Source organism: Brachyistius frenatus, unplaced genomic scaffold (assembly GCF_029030835.1).
Source record: "Brachyistius frenatus isolate BFR_SWC_R1_liver_20210118 unplaced genomic scaffold, ASM2903083v1 Contig_1, whole genome shotgun sequence".
Classification (NCBI taxonomy): domain Eukaryota; kingdom Metazoa; phylum Chordata; class Actinopteri; family Embiotocidae; genus Brachyistius; species Brachyistius frenatus.
Window position 1 is genome coordinate 4,656,488 of NW_027210600.1, and position 20,555 is coordinate 4,677,042.

The window sequence follows — 20,555 nt, forward strand, 5'->3', positions numbered from 1 at the left end:
GTGAGATAGATTCGGCCTCATCTTCTTGTTCTTGATCATGAACACTACACAGAACAAAAATGTTTTATATTTTAGCGCTGTCCTTCTCCAGTTACTGTCTGACACTTCTTCACTCTCCCTGCTTCTGTCTGTGAGGCACCGTAATAAATAAAGTGACGTGCCTGGCTAGTTTCTCCTTACATAGGCAGATGTCACAGTCTAAACACTGTTGGTGAACACAAGCGAGCAGAAGCTTTAGACAGGCTGTAGTCAATAAATGGTCACGGCTGCACTGCACAGCTCCGTTGTATTATATTATGTATGGACTGTGTTTTAACTTTAAAGTTAGGTGGAGCACAGAAAGAAAGTTTGAAATTACTTTTCCTCAGACAAAACATAAAATATGTGGAGGGTGAGTCTAAAGCAAACAACTACACTTTATAGCTGGGAAGTCCAGATTAGTGTAAAAGCTTCACATCTGTTAAAGAAAGGGGTTAATTCAATGTAAAACTGCATTATGCAAAAGAAGAACCACCAGTAGAGTAATCAGTAATTGCAGGGCTGCTTAATAATAATAATTTTAATAATTGAATCAGTTTGAAATGCTGTTAATATTTCTTTCTTTCTTTTTTTTAACTCAGTATTAAAGAAAACAAAGCAGGAGTGATAAACTCAAAATAGAGTCCTTTTTTAATGCAGAGTTTTGCATCATTGATCTTTTACATCTAATGTTCACATTTTTCAAAACTCTCTGAATACAAATAGTTGAGGGACAAAGATATTGAAAACAAAATTGCTACAGAATAAAGGCACAAAGAAAAAAGTGTGAAAGAAGAGAAGCAACTGTGGGGACTCGGTAACTGTCATCTTCACACCAGTCATTTAGCAGGCAGAGCTCGTTTAATCACATGGACTGACAAACATCCAGACTGTCTGCCGACACACACACACACAAATTGTCTGGAGCCTCACCCAGAACTCGACTACAACTTGCCATTACCCTAACCTCAAACCAAAACTTCATATTAAAATGTTATGTTCTTGGGGATATTTTTGTCCCCAAAAGGAAGGCTAGACCCAACGATGTGTGTGTGTGTGTGTGTGTGTGTGTGTGTGTGTGTGTGTGTGTGTGTGTGTGTGTGTGTGTGTGTGTGTGTGTGTGTGTGTGTGTGTGTGTGTGTGTGTGTGTAAACAGATTTTGTCCCCACAAGAACAACACAAATCCACACACACTTGTACACCCAACAGCACATGGCATATGCTTCACAATGTGACCTTCTGCCCCCTGGAGGTCTAAATGTCCCTTCACTGTCCCTCCTGTACCCAGCTCTGTGTCCAGTGATATCATGGTCTTTCAGTTAATCTATTTCCCCATTACGCTGATTGAAGTGATGCCTGCTTTAATTCAGTGAGTAATCAAAGATCAGCAGATTGCATTTTCCTCTGCAATTACTCCTGCATTTAGGTTAAAAGGGGATGAACTCGATTTATGCTTTTCGGTTTTTACTGGAACACAAATATATTTCAGCTTAATGCTCGTTTAATTACCCAAATGAGGACAAAAGAAGCTGCTTCCCTGTCCTGAAGCAAACACCTGCTGAAACTAAATCCAGACATCATCACCAAAGTATGTCCTCAGCGCTATAATGTCACAAAAAGAGGCGAAACCATGAAGCAGAAAATACTGCTGCATCCCAGCAGACATAATGTAGCATTTTACAAATTTCCAAAAGCGTTTCAAGTGAAGCAGGAAGATTTTTCACACTTAAGTGATTCAAAAACGGCAGATGGTGGAGGCGTTGAATAATAACATACTGTAACAGCTGCACCCCCCTCTAATGCAATATACAAAGATTGAGACAGCAAATAAAGCAAAGTAGGGGAAGGACGGAGTCAAAGGAAACACCAGCGTGAACCTGAGTCGGTGGTTCTCTCGGTGATGAGGCGTTCAGGTGCAACATGTGAGCTGGCTGCCTGTCAAAATCAGTTTCTGAAGCTTTTTTTTTTTTAAAGTGAAACAAAGTGGTTGATGTCTGGCTCTCTATCATGCTTCAGTCACAATGTCACATGACAACAGTATCTGGCCCTGACTAGATCATTAGCGTTAACATTGGCCACATTAGCCCAGAGGACATGTTGAATGCATATGTTCTGAACAGAACAGCAGCAAGTTGTCACCGCGGCCTGCATGGTCAAGATTCACGTAAACGATACAGTGAACATGCACACATGAAGCAGCGTTGGCTGTCCACGCAAACACTCGCAGATGCTCCTTCACAACTGAAAACACACACTCGCGCCCCACAAACAGACACACACACACACTCATGAATAATAAACTGTGGGGCATGTGAGGGCACGCTGTGAAGCTGAGGCTCATATCTGCATGTAGTTTGTCTCGTTTTCCGCTTGCCATCTGCGCTCTTTGTATAATTTTGAATGAATCAAACAATTCGGGGACAATATGCTGTGCAACTGTGATCTTGTGTCGTCGCAAGGACTAAAAATCAACAAAACAGTTGGGGGAATTTTTGGTCACATGGGTGGGGCAGTGGTTAGCACTGTCGCCTCACAGCAAGAAGGTTGAGGGTTCAGACCTCGGCGGAGCTGGGCTCGAACCTGCGTAGGGGCTGTAGCCTTTCTGTGTGGAGTTTGCTTTTGTATGTTTTTTTTTCAGGGTACTCTGGCTTGAAGAACGGAGATGTGAATGAAAGTGGATGGTGTAGTTCGCCTTCGTCTAGAGGCTGGATATATCACTGTATCCAGCCATAGACAATACACTGATGTAGGTACATAGACTGTATGTAAACTCCGGGTTTGAAAAGTTAAGCCACCTTCAAAGTGCCTTGAGTGTAACACCAGTGAGGGCCACTAGGGGCTGGCTCCAAAGTAGTTTTGTGATACTGTATACCTATATGAGGTTTCATTGTAGTTAGACAGCCATATGCACTTTTCTCCCAAACGTTTTGTTTACACTAAATGAAAAAACATCTTGGTGAAATTGTCATAAAAATGTACAACAGGGCATCATAGGAGAACATTTCTTGTTTTAAGGGTTCAGAAATGCTTTCATGTCACAACTCACCTCTCAGAGCCAGCAGGAAAACAGATTGGAAGGGCACTGAAGGCACCTCACTGATTTGCATCTCTTCCTTTGGGGTGTTTATATGTGTAAAAAAAAAAAAAAAAAAAAGCTTTTTATAATAATGTTTTGTAGTCAACTCTTGTTTGGGTAAAGGCACTGCTGGTTTTGAGGACCAGGGAAGAGAATGGTTTCCAGTTTGTCTGTGCAGATGTACTGCCCAGTTTGGGTCTTGACCACTGATAACACACTGACCTGGAAAATGACGTGGACAGCCAGCTGTTTTATCGGGTTACCATGGCAACAACCGCAAACTCTTCGACACACACAGACCCTTGGACACGCATATGCCAAGGTCCCAAGGCAAAAATGCTAACAGCGCATGGCCATATGAGCTCCCATAGCCAGGTTGGTCCAACAGGGATACAGGCTGCAGTCGCACCACCTCTCCTCTCTGCTCCCCCTTTCTCTCTCTCCATTGGTGGGCACAGAGGGGTGACGGAAAAAAGTCACGCACCATGCTGCCATCTCCTCTGTACCAGGACAACAGAATAAGTTTAGGTCATGTTACTTTTGCACTGAATGTAATACAGTCAAATATGGGCTGTTTCGAATGACCAAAATGTAGTTCATGGAAATGCTAAGCCAGCAGCCAGTCCCAATATGAACCACGCATGGACATACACTTTTAAACCACACTGTGCAGCCTAATGCATATTTTCTGTTGGTAAATCAGAAAATGACGTGTCTCATGATTACCAGAGGGATTTAGCTCATTTTATCAATCAGAAGCTGGAAATTTGAGGGGTTTTTTTTCTCTTATAGTTCAGAACTATGCAGATAAACAACATAATGCAGTTTTGAGCTATTATTATCACTCTGTGGTTCCTGCGGTAGTGTTCTTAGGCATCTGACAATACTTGTGGACAACAGCAGTGATTACGCGTTGCTGTGTGAATGTGAGTCAAGTGGTTGTTTATTTCGATTTTTTTTTTTTTTTTTATCCATAAATCCTAGCTTTCAGGGACAAAAAAAAAAATGTTTTAAGATAAACAAGCTGAAGTTAACAACAGAAACTCCACCAGAGAATGAAACCCCTTTGTTCTTCATTGGACACAATAACACAATGCAGTGCAAAGCAGCTACACGCTGCTCTCTTGCCTGAGGGCTCAGCAGCGATCCACAGAGTTCCAATCACACTCACTCAAAACACTCTCCAACATGATGCTTCGTCACGGATGACAAACTAGAGGGAAATCAACAAACACGGCACATCCTACCAGCTTGAGCTACGTGAACTGGATTACCTTCCCAGCGAAACTCATTTCGCATTTAACATTTGGACGACAATTTAATTTTAAAACAAAAACTGATGAATTACTTGTATCTCATCCCCGGTGCATAAACAACTGGTGTTTAAAATGCACCCTTTAAAGTACTGTGAAGCCATTATGAATGCAGGCACTAGAAATTTACATACTTCATATCCACAAAATAAATTGAATATGAAAAGTATGAAGTGAAAACAATTAACACCGATAAAAATATGTGCTCATGGATGCGTTAAAGTTTGTGTTCAGGTTCACGTTTATTTACTTTTTGTGGTACTCCACTATTTTTCCTGCCTCATGATTTAGTTCTGTGTGCGCATGTGCCTGCCTCAAATACGGTAGCATGAAACCTCTTACATTATCAGTGTAGGGAACCTCATAGTCTTAAAAAAAAAATTATTTAATAAGTTATGAAGAACTACAGAGGAAAATCCGATCAGAAATACAGTGTAATCCTTCAGAGAATGATCAATCAGCTGGTATGTTTCACCATGAGATCAATAGTCCCCATGATGCAGTGGGCTGTGCATTTTCTAGCACCAGTGACCTTAACATCGTTGAAACAGTATATATAGTATGGGGGGAAATTCAAGGATTTTTCTGATGATTTTCAACTGTTGAAGTCCTGATTTTTTAACTTTTTCTAGGCTGTACCCACACATCAGATGACCTTTTTGTACAATTATAACAGTTGCTGATGTGCAAACTTCTTTATCTCCAATTAAAGATAATCTGAGCACAACATGCCGGACTTTATAGAAAATTACTGCCCAAAAGACTACCAGCAACAACCAACCAAACAAGTCCCTCAATCCTAATATTCATATGGTCAACTCTGGCATAAAAAACATCAAACAATAATAAAAAAAAAAAATTAAAAATTAAAATCGATCAATATGGCAGAATAATCCAAAATGAACCCACAGCTGTAAAAAGAAGAGGCTATATAAGAACACATGGACGTATTGAGGCAGGGTTACCTGTAGACCATGCCTGTCTGACTCTTCACTGTGTCGTGCAGCAACAACGAGTGGAAGTTGAGAAACTCCTCCAGCTGTTTGAGCTCCACTACACTCTTGGGTTTGTTTGCCGTCCACAGCATGAGAGGAGCGAAGGGTCGCGTCCCCGTCCCCGTGGACATCTCCCTCACCAGCCTCCCCTGACCTGGGCCTTGGGGCTGGACCCCGCCCTGACCCCTGGAGCTCTTCTGCTTCGGGTTGGGGATCTCCGGGCATGTTGCTTTGTACAGATACATATTCCGGCCGCCTTCTTCACTTTATCCTCTCTTTCAATCTCTCCCTTCTTCTGCTGGTGTGTCCCACAAACATGTACGCTCAGAGTAATCCAGGTAGGCCCCTCGCCCACACAGCACTACATGGAGCAGAGGAGTGTGTGCCTGAGCATTTGATTAAAGCTGAGTGTGAAGTATTCCTCTGGATAAAACTCCACATGAGTATACTCCTCTCATTTCAGAAAAACACTAGGAAGCAAGCGGTGCAGGAAAATCCAATGTAGAAAAAGTTGTTTTGAAACTGAATTGTGGAGTCCATAATTGAACTTGACTTGAGTCCGATCTGTCAGCAGGCTGTATGTCCACACAGGAAAAACAGGCTTTTTCCTTACATGTACTTCATGTGCTGTGGCACATATGTTCTCTGCACACATTCAGACAGAGAGAGAGAGACACACAGATAACTCCCCCTCTCCTCCTCTCTCACAGGACACACACACACTCATGCTGTCACTTTGCCCCCTGCTCAGCCAGTCTACATTATAAGCTCAGTTTGGTTTTGCTCCCTATTAAATGGAATGGGAATCTGGGACGTTTTTCCCTCCCTCTCTGTCTCTCTCTCTCTCTCTCTCTCTCTCTCTCTCTCTATCTGTCTCTCTCTCTCTCTCTCTCTCTCTCTCTCTCTCTCTCTCTCTCTCTCGCTCTCCCCCTCTGTCTCTGTCTCTGGCTGTGTCTCCAGCTGTGTGTCTCTCTCTCTGTCTGTCTGTCTCTCACCCTCTCCTTCATTTTTACCCTTTTTCTCTCCACCTCTCTCTTATCCTCTCTGCCACTTCTCCTCCTCATCATCCCTCCTTTGTCTCCCAGTATTCCCTCACAAGCTCTCACTTATTCCTGATTTTCCTCTTTTCCCTCCTCCAACATTTGTCTCTCCTGCCATTTGCTTGTTTTTCCCCCCATCTCTTTGTATTTTTTTCTTTATCTACCACGGACAGACTCATTACACTGTGCATATATAAGTTTTTCTGTTTCTCCTCCATTGATCTCTTTCATCTCTTTCTGCCTTTTGTTTCTTACCCTGCTCTCTCACTTTAAACAAAGTGTACTCTGGAGTCTTGCCCATAATAAATACCTAAAATAAACACGTACACTTGCACACAGCCAACAGCGTGTTCTGCACAATTGCACACAGTGTTTTTGTAATGAGGTGAACTGAAAAACAAAATGGAGAAGCCTGTTTTCTGATTTCACTCTTTCTCTCTCTCCCCATACACACACATGTACACACACAAACAAAAAAACACACACACACACACACACACTGTATATTATCTCTCACCTCTGGCCTCCTCATGGGAGTGCTCAATGACATCACGTCTGGTCCTCCAGTGAATTGTGGGAATCATGAGGAATGCCATTCTCCCATATGACAAACTTTGTGTTTAGATACACACTGTCACTCTTTTCACACACACACACACACACACACACACACACACACACACACACACACACACACACACACACACACACACACACACACACACACACACACACACACACACACTGGAATGGTATTCTTCCACTGTTTTGGTATTCAGCAAAAACTTGGCATTTCTTTCTGCTCGACCAAAATATCCAAATGTGACACGTGCGTGCGCACGCACACACACGCACACTACAGAATGAAATGAACGATGGAAAACCCCAAAATATTAAGAAAGTGTCATCATTGTAATGACACATGGGAACATTATCTGAACTATGAGTGACCACGTGTGAATGTGCAGCCGGAGCTGTTTATTGTAATAAAATTTCACCCTGTAAATTTAACCTCAGGAGTGTATTTCTACACCTAAAAGAATACGACACTCTATTGACTCTATTGTAAACTACACTGGGCTACAAAATTTTAACTTCAAATAGCTGGACGTTTTTTTTAAATCATACTTTTTGTTTATGTTTTTACTTTTTTAAGTGACTGTATATTACATCATAAATAAGGCTGCTGTTACACAACAATATGCACAAACTTACTTCAAAAATGCACAAGAGTATGATTTTTGCCTATATTTGGCCTCAGGAACATCCCTCTTTAGTGTCTAGCAATAGTCTGCCAACACAGAGGGGCACAACGTTCCTTGGTACTGTTCTTTTATGTACATGAGAGTATAAATTTGGATTATTTTTGCATGGGACATAACCTTTGTTTTTTTAACCAGTGAAGGGACCACAGTGTGTGCAGACACATCTGAACTCATAATTGGGTGGAGAGGCAGCTGTGTCTGTTGTCCAGCAGGGTCGGTGGAAAAAGTGATCCTGCCTGGCAGCAGGAATGTCATCTGAGCTTATGCAATGCCAGAGTGTGTTTACAGTGTATTTATAGACACTAGATACACTCATCCTTATACACAGGCAAACAGTGATTTACAGTAAAGCCTGATATCAACAACTAATGCTCTCTTGTAAAAAAAAAAAAAAAAAAAAAACTCACTTTCCTTTTGTTGCTGTCTCACACTGGTTCCTTTGTGTTTCTCTTTCTGTCTGTGGTACTTTATGTTTTGGACTCTGGTGTTCAGAACGGTCACATTTTCCCTTTGAGCCCCTCAGCATGTGGCCAGGTGAGTCACTGACAAGAATAACAAAAAGAAGGTAGAGAGGCACAGGGAGGGAGAGAGGCCAGTTTGAAACCCTGGTTTACAGTACAAAAAAACTGAGGCAGAAATGTGGTCTGAACTTTAGTCTGTCTTTTTTGTGTTTTATCTTCTGCTTTTACATTCTTCTTCCTCTTCACATCTACTTCCACTCTTAACTTTTACAATCAGCTCCTTGTTCCCTGAGACTAATTAGCTGTCTCTTTCATTTTGCCCCAAGTGCTCTCCCCAGTGAGTGAATCCCCATGTAATGATTGCATATGTCTAACAATTACCCACTGAGCCCAGTATGATAGAAGTAGAACAAGTAGAGCAGCACACCACAGCACTGTACAGCTTCTTTTTTTTTTTTGGATGAGTTTAAAAAGATTGGAGGTGGTTGCAACCTCTTACTATCTGCAGCGTTTAAAACAATATTCAATATTTTTATAACAATGAGAGAGCTCTTGCTATACCGTCTGATTTTATGGCAGCAATAATTATGTCAGTGATCAGTCTCCAGCCCTCGGGGACTGTTCTGCTCCTGTTTAACACCAGTGTGTTGGCCTACATTCACCGCTAAATCCCATTGTTATTATCACGGAAAATCTAGATTAATGCTGCAGAGTGAGGCGGATATTATTACATTGACTGTATGAGATATAAGACCAATACACCAAGTGCAGTATTGCATAATTTACATTTTAGCTGTCCTAACGCTCCTCTTCTCAACTTATTTAATCAAAGAAGAGGTGTGTAAAGATGAACAGAACATACTATTCAACAGTATTTTGTTTGCAATAACACGTTAAATCTTAGCCCTATTTTTGGAATCGGCAGTGTTTCCATCTATTGAGAGATGGATACTTTTAGCATATTCCCATGCAAGTGCAAAAACGGGGCTGCTGTGTGGATGAACTGCAACTCTTGGCACGATCCCCATGCTTCATCCATCATGATCTACTGGAACATGTGTTTTTGTTCTCCCTGTATCATGTTGCCACACTGTTGTCACACCTAGTGCTAGGGGTATGAAGAAATATAATCCTCATACCTGGTCAGAGAAGGGCAGTGATACACTGTTGGTTGTCGTTATCATTCGAACCAGGCTGTTGCTCCCTGGCTATGAGAGATGTTTTGGGTTTAAAAATATATAGATTAGATACTGGGACTGCCCCATAAGAAACAGTCTCCAAATCGAATAATACTCGGGAATTCAAGTCAATAGTTGACTAGTCGTCAGACGTTTACAATATTTATCTAAATATAGTTCTACTTTTTGGGTATGAGAAAATGTTTTGAGTTACAGGGATAAAACAGAAAGTAATTAGTAAAATTGTTAACACTGTGCTGCATTACAGAGAAATGCTCAACCATAATAATGGATTTTTAAATGTAACCTTTACAATTGCCCGCAGAGACCGAGCTGCCCTCTAACGACAAAAGCAGTAATTATTCTCAAGTGTTGGAAGAACCAGGGAGGAGATTGATCATTTTGTTAATTCATTTCAACACATTATACTGTATCTAATCCTGATACGCTGACAGATCATTGGGAGTCGGGGCATAAAAGGACCTGCTTGTGTCTTATGGTCAGAGAGGAAGAGAAGGAGGATGTTGAACGCAAATCAGGAAGTCCATGATAAAAAATTAAAAAAAACTATTCCACGCATTGTGTTACCTTTGGACACCGCAGGGATTGATGACGCAGATGATGAGGTGGGAGATTAAAGTCAGACTGTAGGAATTAAATGTGAAAGTCATAATATACATTTAACGACACCTTTTACAGTTAATTTCACTTTATGGCACATGTTACTTATAGATCCACTTCATCATAAACATTGTAAACTGTGCTTAAAAGACATAACTATTCCATCAGCACCTTTCAACTGTAAAATATATAAAACCAACTCAAATCAAAGTTTGCCACATATTTCATCAGTGTTGTCTAAACATAACTCTCGAAGCATAAAGAAAAGGGTCAGACTGACTCTCGTGGTCAGTCGCGGAGCAGCTGTTGACATACAGGATGATGCCGGGATGTGGCAGATTCTGGGAAGTCTGGTTTGCCTGAGATTAATCCTGAATATACTGATTCTTTTCCACCACGTTAATATGGCTAACTGATTAAATTATCATAATCAGTTGTAGAAATCCAAGAGCATTGCAGAATAGCCCTTTTAGATCAGTGTAAAAACAACTACAGTACAAACACAAGCATGAATTCAAGCTGCTGTAATTCTGAGGATCAATAAGACAGGTGTTTCTGCATCATTAAAGGGATGGTGCTTCTTATTACTGACCTGCTGACCATCTGATGACTGTTTACTTGTTTGGTTTCCTAATTTACTCTATTTAAATCATTATTTCACTTAATTTAATGCTTTTAGTCCAATACCACCCCACAATCTCATGATTTAATCATCCAACAAATCAGTGGATTGCTGACCCAATATGAGAACATAAAATCAATCAATGTACAATAAAGTACAATCAAACGATATCCTAAAATATGCTAATTAGACATATCATCGTATACATTTTCCTATGACAGAAAACTGGATGGCTTCATCTGTTCAGGTAGGATATGTTCATTTGATTTTCAAAGCTTGCCGTTTAAATATTTTGTCTTTGTCAAAAACAAATTACCATTCAATTGATTTGTGCCAGGGAAAGAAAATGCATATTTAAGAGGGAGAAGAGGTTATTTATAGAGCTTTTAGAAAAGCTCAGGATTTCTGTGATTATATTCTGCCCCAGTTTTTAATGCAGGAATCACTGGAGAGCTAAAAATTGCAGCAATTGTTCTGATTTAAACGAGAAGGGGAGTGGGGATATCCATCCATCGCATGCTGTTTGGCATCCATGTCAGGGGCTCAGAGAGGAGAGCTGGCAGACGTGCATGCGTGTGTGTGTGTGTGTGTGTGTGTGTGTGTGTGTGTGTGTGTGTGTGTGTGTGTGTGTGTGTGTGTGTGTGTGTGTGTGTGTGTGTGTGTGTGTGTGTGTGTGTGTGTGTGCGTGGCATAAATTGGCTGATTGGCAAGAAGGGGTCTTTTGGGGGGGTTCAGCTCATGCCTTTTCTAGGTCAGAGTCGATTATATTATTAGTTGTCATTGAGTAGAAGACTGAATCCAATTTATTATAACGGGGTCCCAGTGATCGGAAAATAAGATCACAATGGATTTAATTCTCTATGAATTATTAAATGTTTTTTGTCAGTGTGAGACAGTATGTGCAGGTGTGTGAAGGTCGCGCTAATCTTATAGTGATTCACACTGTAGTCCTTTTTTTTATTGGTGGTCTGTAGAGCTCATCACATTGGAAACATACTCGTTAAACACACTCACACAAACCGTACACACAGTCCTCACTCCACACACACCTGTCAGTCTGTCAGTCAATCCGCAAGGCGTTCATCATATTTTCATGAGCCTGTAAATAAAGAGCATGTGAAGTGTGCAGCTGCCGCCATGTCCTCAGGACGATTCTTAAATAACATTTAAAAGCTACATTGGTAGTAACAACCTGATGTCCTTAATTGTGTTTCGGAAGTGTCACGTTTTCATTTTTGTTAAATTTTCAGTTAAAACGCGTGTCTACGGCCTTTTTTATGTACAAAGAACAAACAAAAGGACACAGTTTAAGGAAGGATTTTGTGGTAATAAATAAAACAGGCTACAGTAGAAAAAAGTACCTTGGCTGTGTAGGTGCTTATGTGGTAGGAAACACTACTACAGTGGCACCACATTGCTACGATGGCAATGAAAAAGTATCACTACCGATTTATGCGTCCCATTAGTGTGTTGCATTTCCATGCTATGCTAAGAAATCCTCACTTTGTTTCTTTTCATGCCGAGTCTTTAGGAGTAATGGTGAAACTGTTTGGGCAATGCAAAACTCTTAGCACTGTTTTCAGCATTTAAATAAGCCTGTGTAGGGGAGTCCCCCCTTATGTTTTTTTTAAGTGAATCAAATCTGTAAAAATGTTCACAGACAACACCGGGCAAAAGTATCGTACTGCTTCTGTGACCTTGTGCCAAATAATTTATGAACAGTGAATGGACACATTTGGATTATAGACATACAACATAATTGGATCCGTAAATATTTGGGAGACCTCAACGTTTTCTCACCACACTTTGTCCTTCTTCCTTTATCATTCCGCTCTCTTGCCTCTGCTCTGCTTGGGTTTTTCTTAAATTAGTGAGTGAACAAAGGCAAAACCATCAGAGACGCTGGACACTAAAGAGAAAGGGGAGAGGAGATGTGAGGAAAGGGAAACGGCAGGACTACAGAAGATGAATGTGAAGCTTTAGATTTGAATGAGTGGAATGGGACACGGATTAGCAACAAGAAAGAGGAGTAGCACGATGAGAGGGAAGACATGGCGAGGGGGGTCGGGTGGGGGGGGGGGGGGAACCCAATACTGAAAATATCCATGTGTGAGAAAAGAAAGAGAGGCTAGATGGAGAGATCAAAATAAAAGATTGCCAACACTTACTTCGCTAATACCCTCAAAAAGTAAGAATTACACTGAGTTCTTCCTGTCAGTCACACAGACGAGAATCAAAACAGTCCCTGCAGCCTCCATATGTTTTGTCACCATGGTGGTAGAAGATGTCAACACAGTCTAATGCAGCAAGACAGATGCTGGCTATTAGCATTATGGCCAGATCAGGTGACACAACTCTAAGCCGGGGGTCGTTATGACCGGCGTGACTCCTACGACACACAAATGAAATGACAGGACAGAGGGGGAAGCGCTTGTTATCAGAGAGCCCAAAAATACTGGAATAATCTGTCAGTGCACATGCACACACTTTGTGTATGCAGCATTCAGTAATTACATAAACTTACTGATCACACTGGCAATGATGTGTCAAGAACCGGAAAGCCCCGAAAGCTTCTTTGTGTGCGTATATTTGTGTGTTCCAAAGTACTTGAGACGAATTTGTCCATAGACGAATGGTTTTGTGCAACAACATAGCGGCAACCAACCGTGACGTCATCGACTGGTTTGTGAACCGCCGTCTTGAGGCCTCGACTTCGGATTCTGGCCGTCGCCATCTTGCGAGTCCCGAGCGGTTTGGAGCCAGAAGTGACCGTATTTGGACGAGGTGGCGAGGAGCGAGCGGTGGATCTGATTGGAAACCCGATGACACAGCATCCCACCCACCGATAGCGGAAACCCGACTGCACCACAGGCCTGTCAGTCAAACAGACACGCCTAGAGGCCCTCTGTGGTATTGCACTTCAAGGCACTTCCGCATCAGCCTGTTTTTCAACCTGCAAGCTGCATCCACTTTTATATGCAGTCAATGTATACAAGCTGCTTTGTATCACACAATAGGCCTTAAATCTGTTTGCACTGTGTCAAGCATGACTGCCATGTAAGGCCTTTCAGACACACACACACACACACACACACACACACACACACACACACACACACACACACACACACACACACACACACACACACACACACACACACACACACTCTCTCTCTCTCTCAGTGCTGAACTGACCTGTAGAGCATGCCAGTCTTATGTGCGACTGTCTCCTCTTTGCCCAGTCCAAACATTTTCAGGTACCAGTTGGTCTCCATCTCTCTGATCAACGTCGCCTTGTGTCGGTGTTGCGCCACCTGCTTTCCGGATACCGAACTGCGCTTGGCATCCTGGGAGTTGCTGCGGTGGGCTCTCGTCCCACTAAGCGAGGCCACCGAGTGTTTTCGGAGCAGGTGGGACGGCTGGTGTCCGCCGGGCCCCCCGACGCCCCCTCCGCTGCTGCGGGCGGCTAGCATGGCCCCAGAGGGTGCCCCCTCCCCTCAAGGGCAGAGTTTGGGGATCAAGTTGAAGAGGAAGAGCTTTAGGCTTCCAAGTGGTCCCAAATCCTTCACCCCCTTTTTTTAGGATGACCGATCACTCCAGCCTTTGCACAAAACAAGCTGCCCGAGGACATGAATCTTTCTCTGACTGTCCTGCGTGTCTTTGGCACCCCTCTCTCTACTCTCTTTTACGATTCTCTCGTTTTTTTTCTTCTCAAGTAGTTTTTCCTAATCAGCTTGAACCGGGTTCTTTTTCTCCCCTTTCTGACCGTCTGTCTTTCTGTCCGTGCAGTGTGCTCTCTGCTCTCTTATAGCCTCATCCAGCCTGAAACAAGATCCTGGTTTCCTTGTCTCGTCACAGCCTGCCCTGGCCTAAAAGGAGGGAGCCAAACATGCCAGGGTGTCGACAACGCATACACACTCACACACCCTGCTTAGATGATAGCTGTGCACACTACACCCAAGCACTAAATCAGGGTAAAAGACATGCATATAAAAAGATAAACAGATATAAACTGCTGCATGTACACGAACCCAAGCACACAATGCATCGACAAAGAACTCGTAAAATAGAAAGCTCTCTTCTCTTGAACGTGGATTTAGGCAATAAACACAGCGCAAACTGTTTGAGGCGGAGCGATTAACAAACATTAACACACACCACATGTACAGAGGTGCAAACACAGTCTTTTTATCCTCAGGTTGGGTACCAGCGACAGCTCTAAATTTACACACCTCCCGGATCACTTCAGAGTCTCGCGGTCTTAACACCATTCTTCGTTTTTCTCCCACACCAGCCCGCAAACGACAGAAATGTACACCTCCTGCGAGGCGTAACGATGAGCAAACGTGAACTGCACAGACACACAATATGTTACATATTTGTAGAATTGTAGGTGTCCTCTTGTTATCGGAGTGTTACGTTATAAATTTGGGGGTGTTACGTGAGAAGTAGTACAATAAGTATAATATTTGTAAGTGTGCACGTGCGTGTACTTGCAAATTTACATACAGGAATAAGTGAGGTCTCGTGTTTCCTTTTGGTTTTCGGGTACATTTGAACGTTGCACATTGAGGACGACAAGGAGCCTTTTTAGATTCCTTCCTGAAAACTCCGAAGCGGACTTTAAATCCCACCTCTGTTTGTCTGTGCACAGCCACATGTAAACGATCCTGCCTGAATGCAACAGAGAGAAGGACACAAAACAGCAAAGCAGTCCTGTGCGAGGAGAGGGAAAGTGTATTAACTAAAGGTGAGAGGAAGGACCCAGGAGATGCACTCGCTCAATTACTGTTTGTGAGGTGGAGAGAGATCGTATGCTGATGAGATGTTAATTCGTGTCAGGTACTGCAGGAGAGCAGGGAGGCTGACGTGGCCTTTCACCACCTGACTCAACACAAGTTTAGTCAAACACACGCAGACATTTAAGATCGGTCGGTTGAAAAGCGAAGGAAGGTGAGTAAAGAAAGAAAGACAGACCGAGGATTGTGGCCTGACATTGAGTTAATGAATTACGAAAGCTGGCGAGGTGCTGGTTCTCCAAACCAAAGAACAACAATGAGCTTATAGCCAGCTTCAGATAGAGCCTTGATTTCAGACAGAGGCAGACAAAAGAAGCATTTGTATTTAGCAATGTACCCCACAGACTAATGTATTTGTATTAAGCTAGGTCTGTTCATTGGATAATAATCCGCCTAACGGGTGAGTGTACTCGTCCATTAAACGGCCCCCCTGGGTTGAAGAAGGGGATCCTTCTGATATCTCAGCAGACACCAAGAGACCGGTGTCCTCTGAGGTCAAGTGAATAGATCAGTGATGGAGTGTCAGCCCTGAATTATTCAGCCGAGTAATGGGAGCTTGGCAGCTTACTGAGGGGCCTGGGGGGAAAGGGTAGGGTCAGTGCTGACTGTCCAGTGTGAAGGGATGGAGCGCCAGCCCCTCGTCTGTGGTCAGCAGCTTATTTGTTTTGGAAATTTGCTGTCATTTTGCAGTTTTCTGCAAGGTTGTACAGTCAAAGTGATGATCTCTGATAGAAACCACTTGTGCCATAATATAATAACCACCCAAAAGAGAAATATTTCACCTAGTATGACAAATATCTTAAAATATTAGAAAGGTATCGCCTGGCAGAGCTTTTGCCGACCAGACTCAGATGTTCCTTTAATAATAATGTTCGGCATTACCGGATATGTTACATATTAAACATGTTAAATATGTGTTGTGGTGGTAGTAACAGCGGTGGCAGTGGTGGTACTGGAGGTAATGAACGTGGTAGTGGTGGGAGTGGGAGCGGATATAACAGCATTTGGCATATTTAACAGAGCTCCCACGGGCCGGCACACAGCACCTCGACTGGATGACCTGCTGTACTTCAAGGTCGCTGCCTGAGAAGATTCGTCTCACACCGTGTATCTTATCGGGCCTCTCTGTAATGTCATCGTCGTCCCTAAGAGGGAAATTCTAGCAAGAACAAAATCCGTCATTCAAGTCCGTTCATCCCGAACCCCCGCTTAGACGCAAACTGATACAGTGTGCTGTGCAAACACACACTCAGGAGAAAGAATTGAGAGTACTACCTGCGCATAAGATACTGTGCGATTAGTCTAATTATCCCTGGCAGTTTGCCTGATGTGGTAACTGCCTTTGTCTTCATCAGTTAACCACTCACAGGTCAAGACAGTGAAGTTGCATCGTGCAGTTGAACTAAATTACTAAATAAGTCCATTATTGTATCAAATTTTTCATACATATTTTTCTCATATGGTCATGTTTGGATAAATACACGAGAGGAAGGTTAATCCTTCGTGAACTAAGATTACTTCCATACGGCCCACGTAGTGTATGCAAGTAGAGATATTATAAAAAAAAAACGACAAAGGTTTTTTTTTGCTGAATCTGAATCTGAATCTTTTGCAGAATCTGTTATATTGTCATCCACAATTTGTCCAAAAACACATTATGAAAAGACAATTAGAGGGAACGAGTGGGAGAAGGTAGTTACAGATCCGGGGGGAGGGTTTATGATCAGAGGCAGCGAAGGAATGGTGAGAGGGTGATAAAGGATGAGAGAGAGCGGGAAACTTGGTGGCATCACAAAGTCCAAACGACCAGACACGCAAACACACATGTGCATGCACAACCACACCGGCGCCAAACTATACGCAGCAAAGCAGAGCAGCTGCTCCTTCCACCATTAAATTAGGAGGAGCAAATCTGAGCCTCCGCACCTCCCGTCGGTCTCCTTTTTCACTCGCAACTCATTAGATGAAGTCGCTAAGTGTAAGAGCCACGCATTTCTTCTTCCAGAAATTAGCACAAGAAGAATGTTCAAAGCATCAGTGATGATATGTTCGATCATTGCAAAGTGAGGCGTGAAAAAGGTGGTTTCGTATATATCTCACAACATCCTGCCTGTGGTCTTTGACATTCCACCGCAAAAACAAAAAAACTCCACAGCTCACAGTAGACTCCAAGAAAATCTCTGCGTTTCATTGTGTTGGAGCTGTGTGTCACTGCTGTCAGGTTATTCATTCATCTCTGCAACATGGAAAAACTCAAAAAACGGATTTATTTTGAAAGACTTTCAAATGTTTTGAGCGTAGGTGGGGTTTTTTTGTTTTTTTTTTTCCCACTCGGCACAAAAACAGTAGTGACAGTTTATACCTCTCTTTAAACTCGACGTCTTTGCACCGACAGAAATATTGCGATCTTCCTTTTATCTCTTTGAATTCAGATGAATACGAATCAAAATATTACAGAACTGTTACATAATACAACAAGATATGTATCAGGAGAAATTAAAAATAGAATGATCACGATAAATTAGCCAAAATCTACTGAGAATCTAAATAAAGCCTTCTGTTGCGCACACACTGGCACAGATTGGCTCATCAGGAGCTTAAACTATCTTTTACACTCTTGAGTCCCCAAGTGTCAGGTATTATTTTCACATGAAGAATATCATGAAATGTCCACTGGAAACTATTCTTAAGTGACTGGTCTGAGGCTGATGAGAGGTCCTTAATGGTGTTTACCGTTTGCAGAAACCTGTCTGTGTTACCACTGTGTGGAACATCAGCTGTGAGTAGAAACAACAGGTGAAAGAATGTTTTCCATTAGGTCCTTTTAAGGAAGTTGCTGTATGTATTTTTCTATGTTTGTTTATTTGACTACGGGTGAAAAGAGAAAAAAAAAAAAAAAAAAGACTGAATAAACGAGTTGAATAAAAAATAAAATTAAAAAAAATGCACATCCTTCAATAAACCACAGTGTGCCGACATGCATATGATCTTGACATTCGACAGATCAAAAAACATGTGCACTCCTGTGGGAGATTCTGAAACCAAGACGTTTAAAGACGTGGGCTCCACCGGGACCGACTGTGACACCACCAGAGCTAGAAAACGCTCGTGATTCCACCAAACGCGCCACAGCGTGTTTCAGAAGCGTCCCACAAGATGCTTTCCGTTGAAAATACGCGCTTAGTCTATTTTTGACAGAACCCACATCAAGCTGCACACAGCCGGTCAAGCCAGTCGGGAAGTCAGACGCAGCAACGGCACGGAGAATCCAATCAATTTTCAAAATAAAAACCCTCTGCACAGAGTCCAGTTCGCATACATCACTTCGCTGCATCCACGTCTAACACCCGGTGGAACATCGCACAACTAATTCAGTAACATGATTGAGTATTAAAAAAGAGCATCTCAGCAGTGAGGGTCAGGAGGAGATCACCACTCTGTCAAAGACTGCGTCAGCAAAAAATAGTGCAACAATCTAAGAATAATGTTCCTCAACGTAAAATCGCAAAGAATTAGGGGATTTCGTCATCTACATAATATCACTAAAAGCTTTTGAGAATCTGGAGAAATCTCCGTAGCCAGGGAAAAGGCTGAAAACCAATATTGGAAAACGCTGATCTTCAAGCCCTCAGGCTATACTGCAGTAAAAACAGACACGATCCAGGAGTGGAAATCACTGCGTGGGCTCAGAAACACAATCTGGCGTACAAGACTTCTCAAGCGCTGCCAGTGGGCTATGAAGCAGTGCAGAGGACGGAACAAAATAGCGTCGCACATGCAACGTTGTAGACCTGTGCCCAGTTTCATCTTCTGTTGTGTAAACACCAAATGTGGAAATATCTTTAGAAAACACTTTTCATCTCATCAGAAGAGTCAAATCTGATCCAAGAAGCACTGATTCTGCTCTGGAGGCTGGTGGGGACCAAATACCGAAGACACTCTCAGCAGTTCTTTTCCTTTTAATACACGTGAATGGGAAACGTGTCCGAGATCGCGCAGGAAAACTGTCCACGTGTTGCATATGTTCATTTTCTTTCAGTCTAGAAAGGATGCTTTAACACTTTTGTGAACACATCTATACAACAAACACACACACACTACAGTGACTATTCACAAGACCAGGACAATCCCCTCTTCAGGGTTAGAGAACTTCTCCGCATCCCTTGAGAGTTTCTGCTTCCAGAGATCAAAAGTTGATCAAATCTTCATTAGCAGACCGTCAACAGCTCTCAGCAAACACAGTTCACCTCGCTGATCTGAGCCGGCTGGTCATTTAGAAAAGAAGTAAATGACAGCAGCTCTACGGCTCATTTGAGTTGTGTCACACTCACTTAGTTCTTTATCTATCATAGTGAGACAGAAGACGGGAAAGACAAGATGCAAAGTCCTCCTCCGTAAACTATGTATAACAACTTTTTAAAGGTCCAGTGTGTAGGATTTAGGTGGTTCTATTGGCAGAAATTCAATGTAATGTTGATATATCTTCATTAGTATATAATCACCTGACACTGAGAACTGTTGTGTGTTTTTGTTACTTTAATGAGCCCTTCGTATCTACATTTGGACGTCTTCCATGTTTTCACTGCCATGTTTCTACAGAAGCCCAGAAAGGACAAACCAAACACTGGCTAGAGGGAAAACTCAAAAGGTCCTCTGTAGAGCCACTGTAGATTCTCTCATGCATGCAAAAGGGAGGTGAGGGTAGTTCAGCTGGCTGCGATATACAACCTCACCACTGGATGTCACTGGGTCCTACACACTGCTCCTACAAAGTTCATCACTAAACTTGTCTAGAGACAGCTCAGGCTAATTTAGAAGGTGGGGAAACAAGTCCCAGTAGGTGTTATGGTTGCTGATGAGGGAGACACACGTGATGCTTTCTATAAACACTCAGTTGAAAATAGACACGGTTACATCTTCTTATCTAAAACAGACGTATGTCATGAAAGGAACATCTGTTAAAACACAGGTTATTCAAATGGGATCACAGCCTGAGTTTGCAAACTGATCAAATACAGCATTGACTGAAAATGACTGCTGCATGTTTGCATCAGTACATGCTTGGTCACACACATGCAAAGTAAAATAACAACACACACACACACACACACACACACACACATATATATAATGCGTGTTAATGCACATGTGCACATTTTGTCTCAAT

At 42.4% G+C, this 20,555-nt stretch overlaps 1 protein-coding gene across 1 annotated transcript in view; it reads right to left on the reverse strand.

The window, feature by feature from the left end:
- The window catches only part of kcnab1a (potassium voltage-gated channel subfamily A regulatory beta subunit 1a), a 106,065-nt gene extending 92,126 nt beyond the window's left edge, over positions 1 to 13,939 (reverse strand). Inside the window, exon 1 of the mRNA XM_069704831.1 lies at positions 13,785 to 13,939. Within this exon, the coding sequence (XP_069560932.1) occupies positions 13,785 to 13,864 (80 nt within the window). The 5' untranslated portion in view covers positions 13,865 to 13,939. The remainder of the gene's footprint in view (positions 1 to 13,784) is intronic.
- Between the last annotated feature and the right edge of the window lie 6,616 nt (positions 13,940 to 20,555).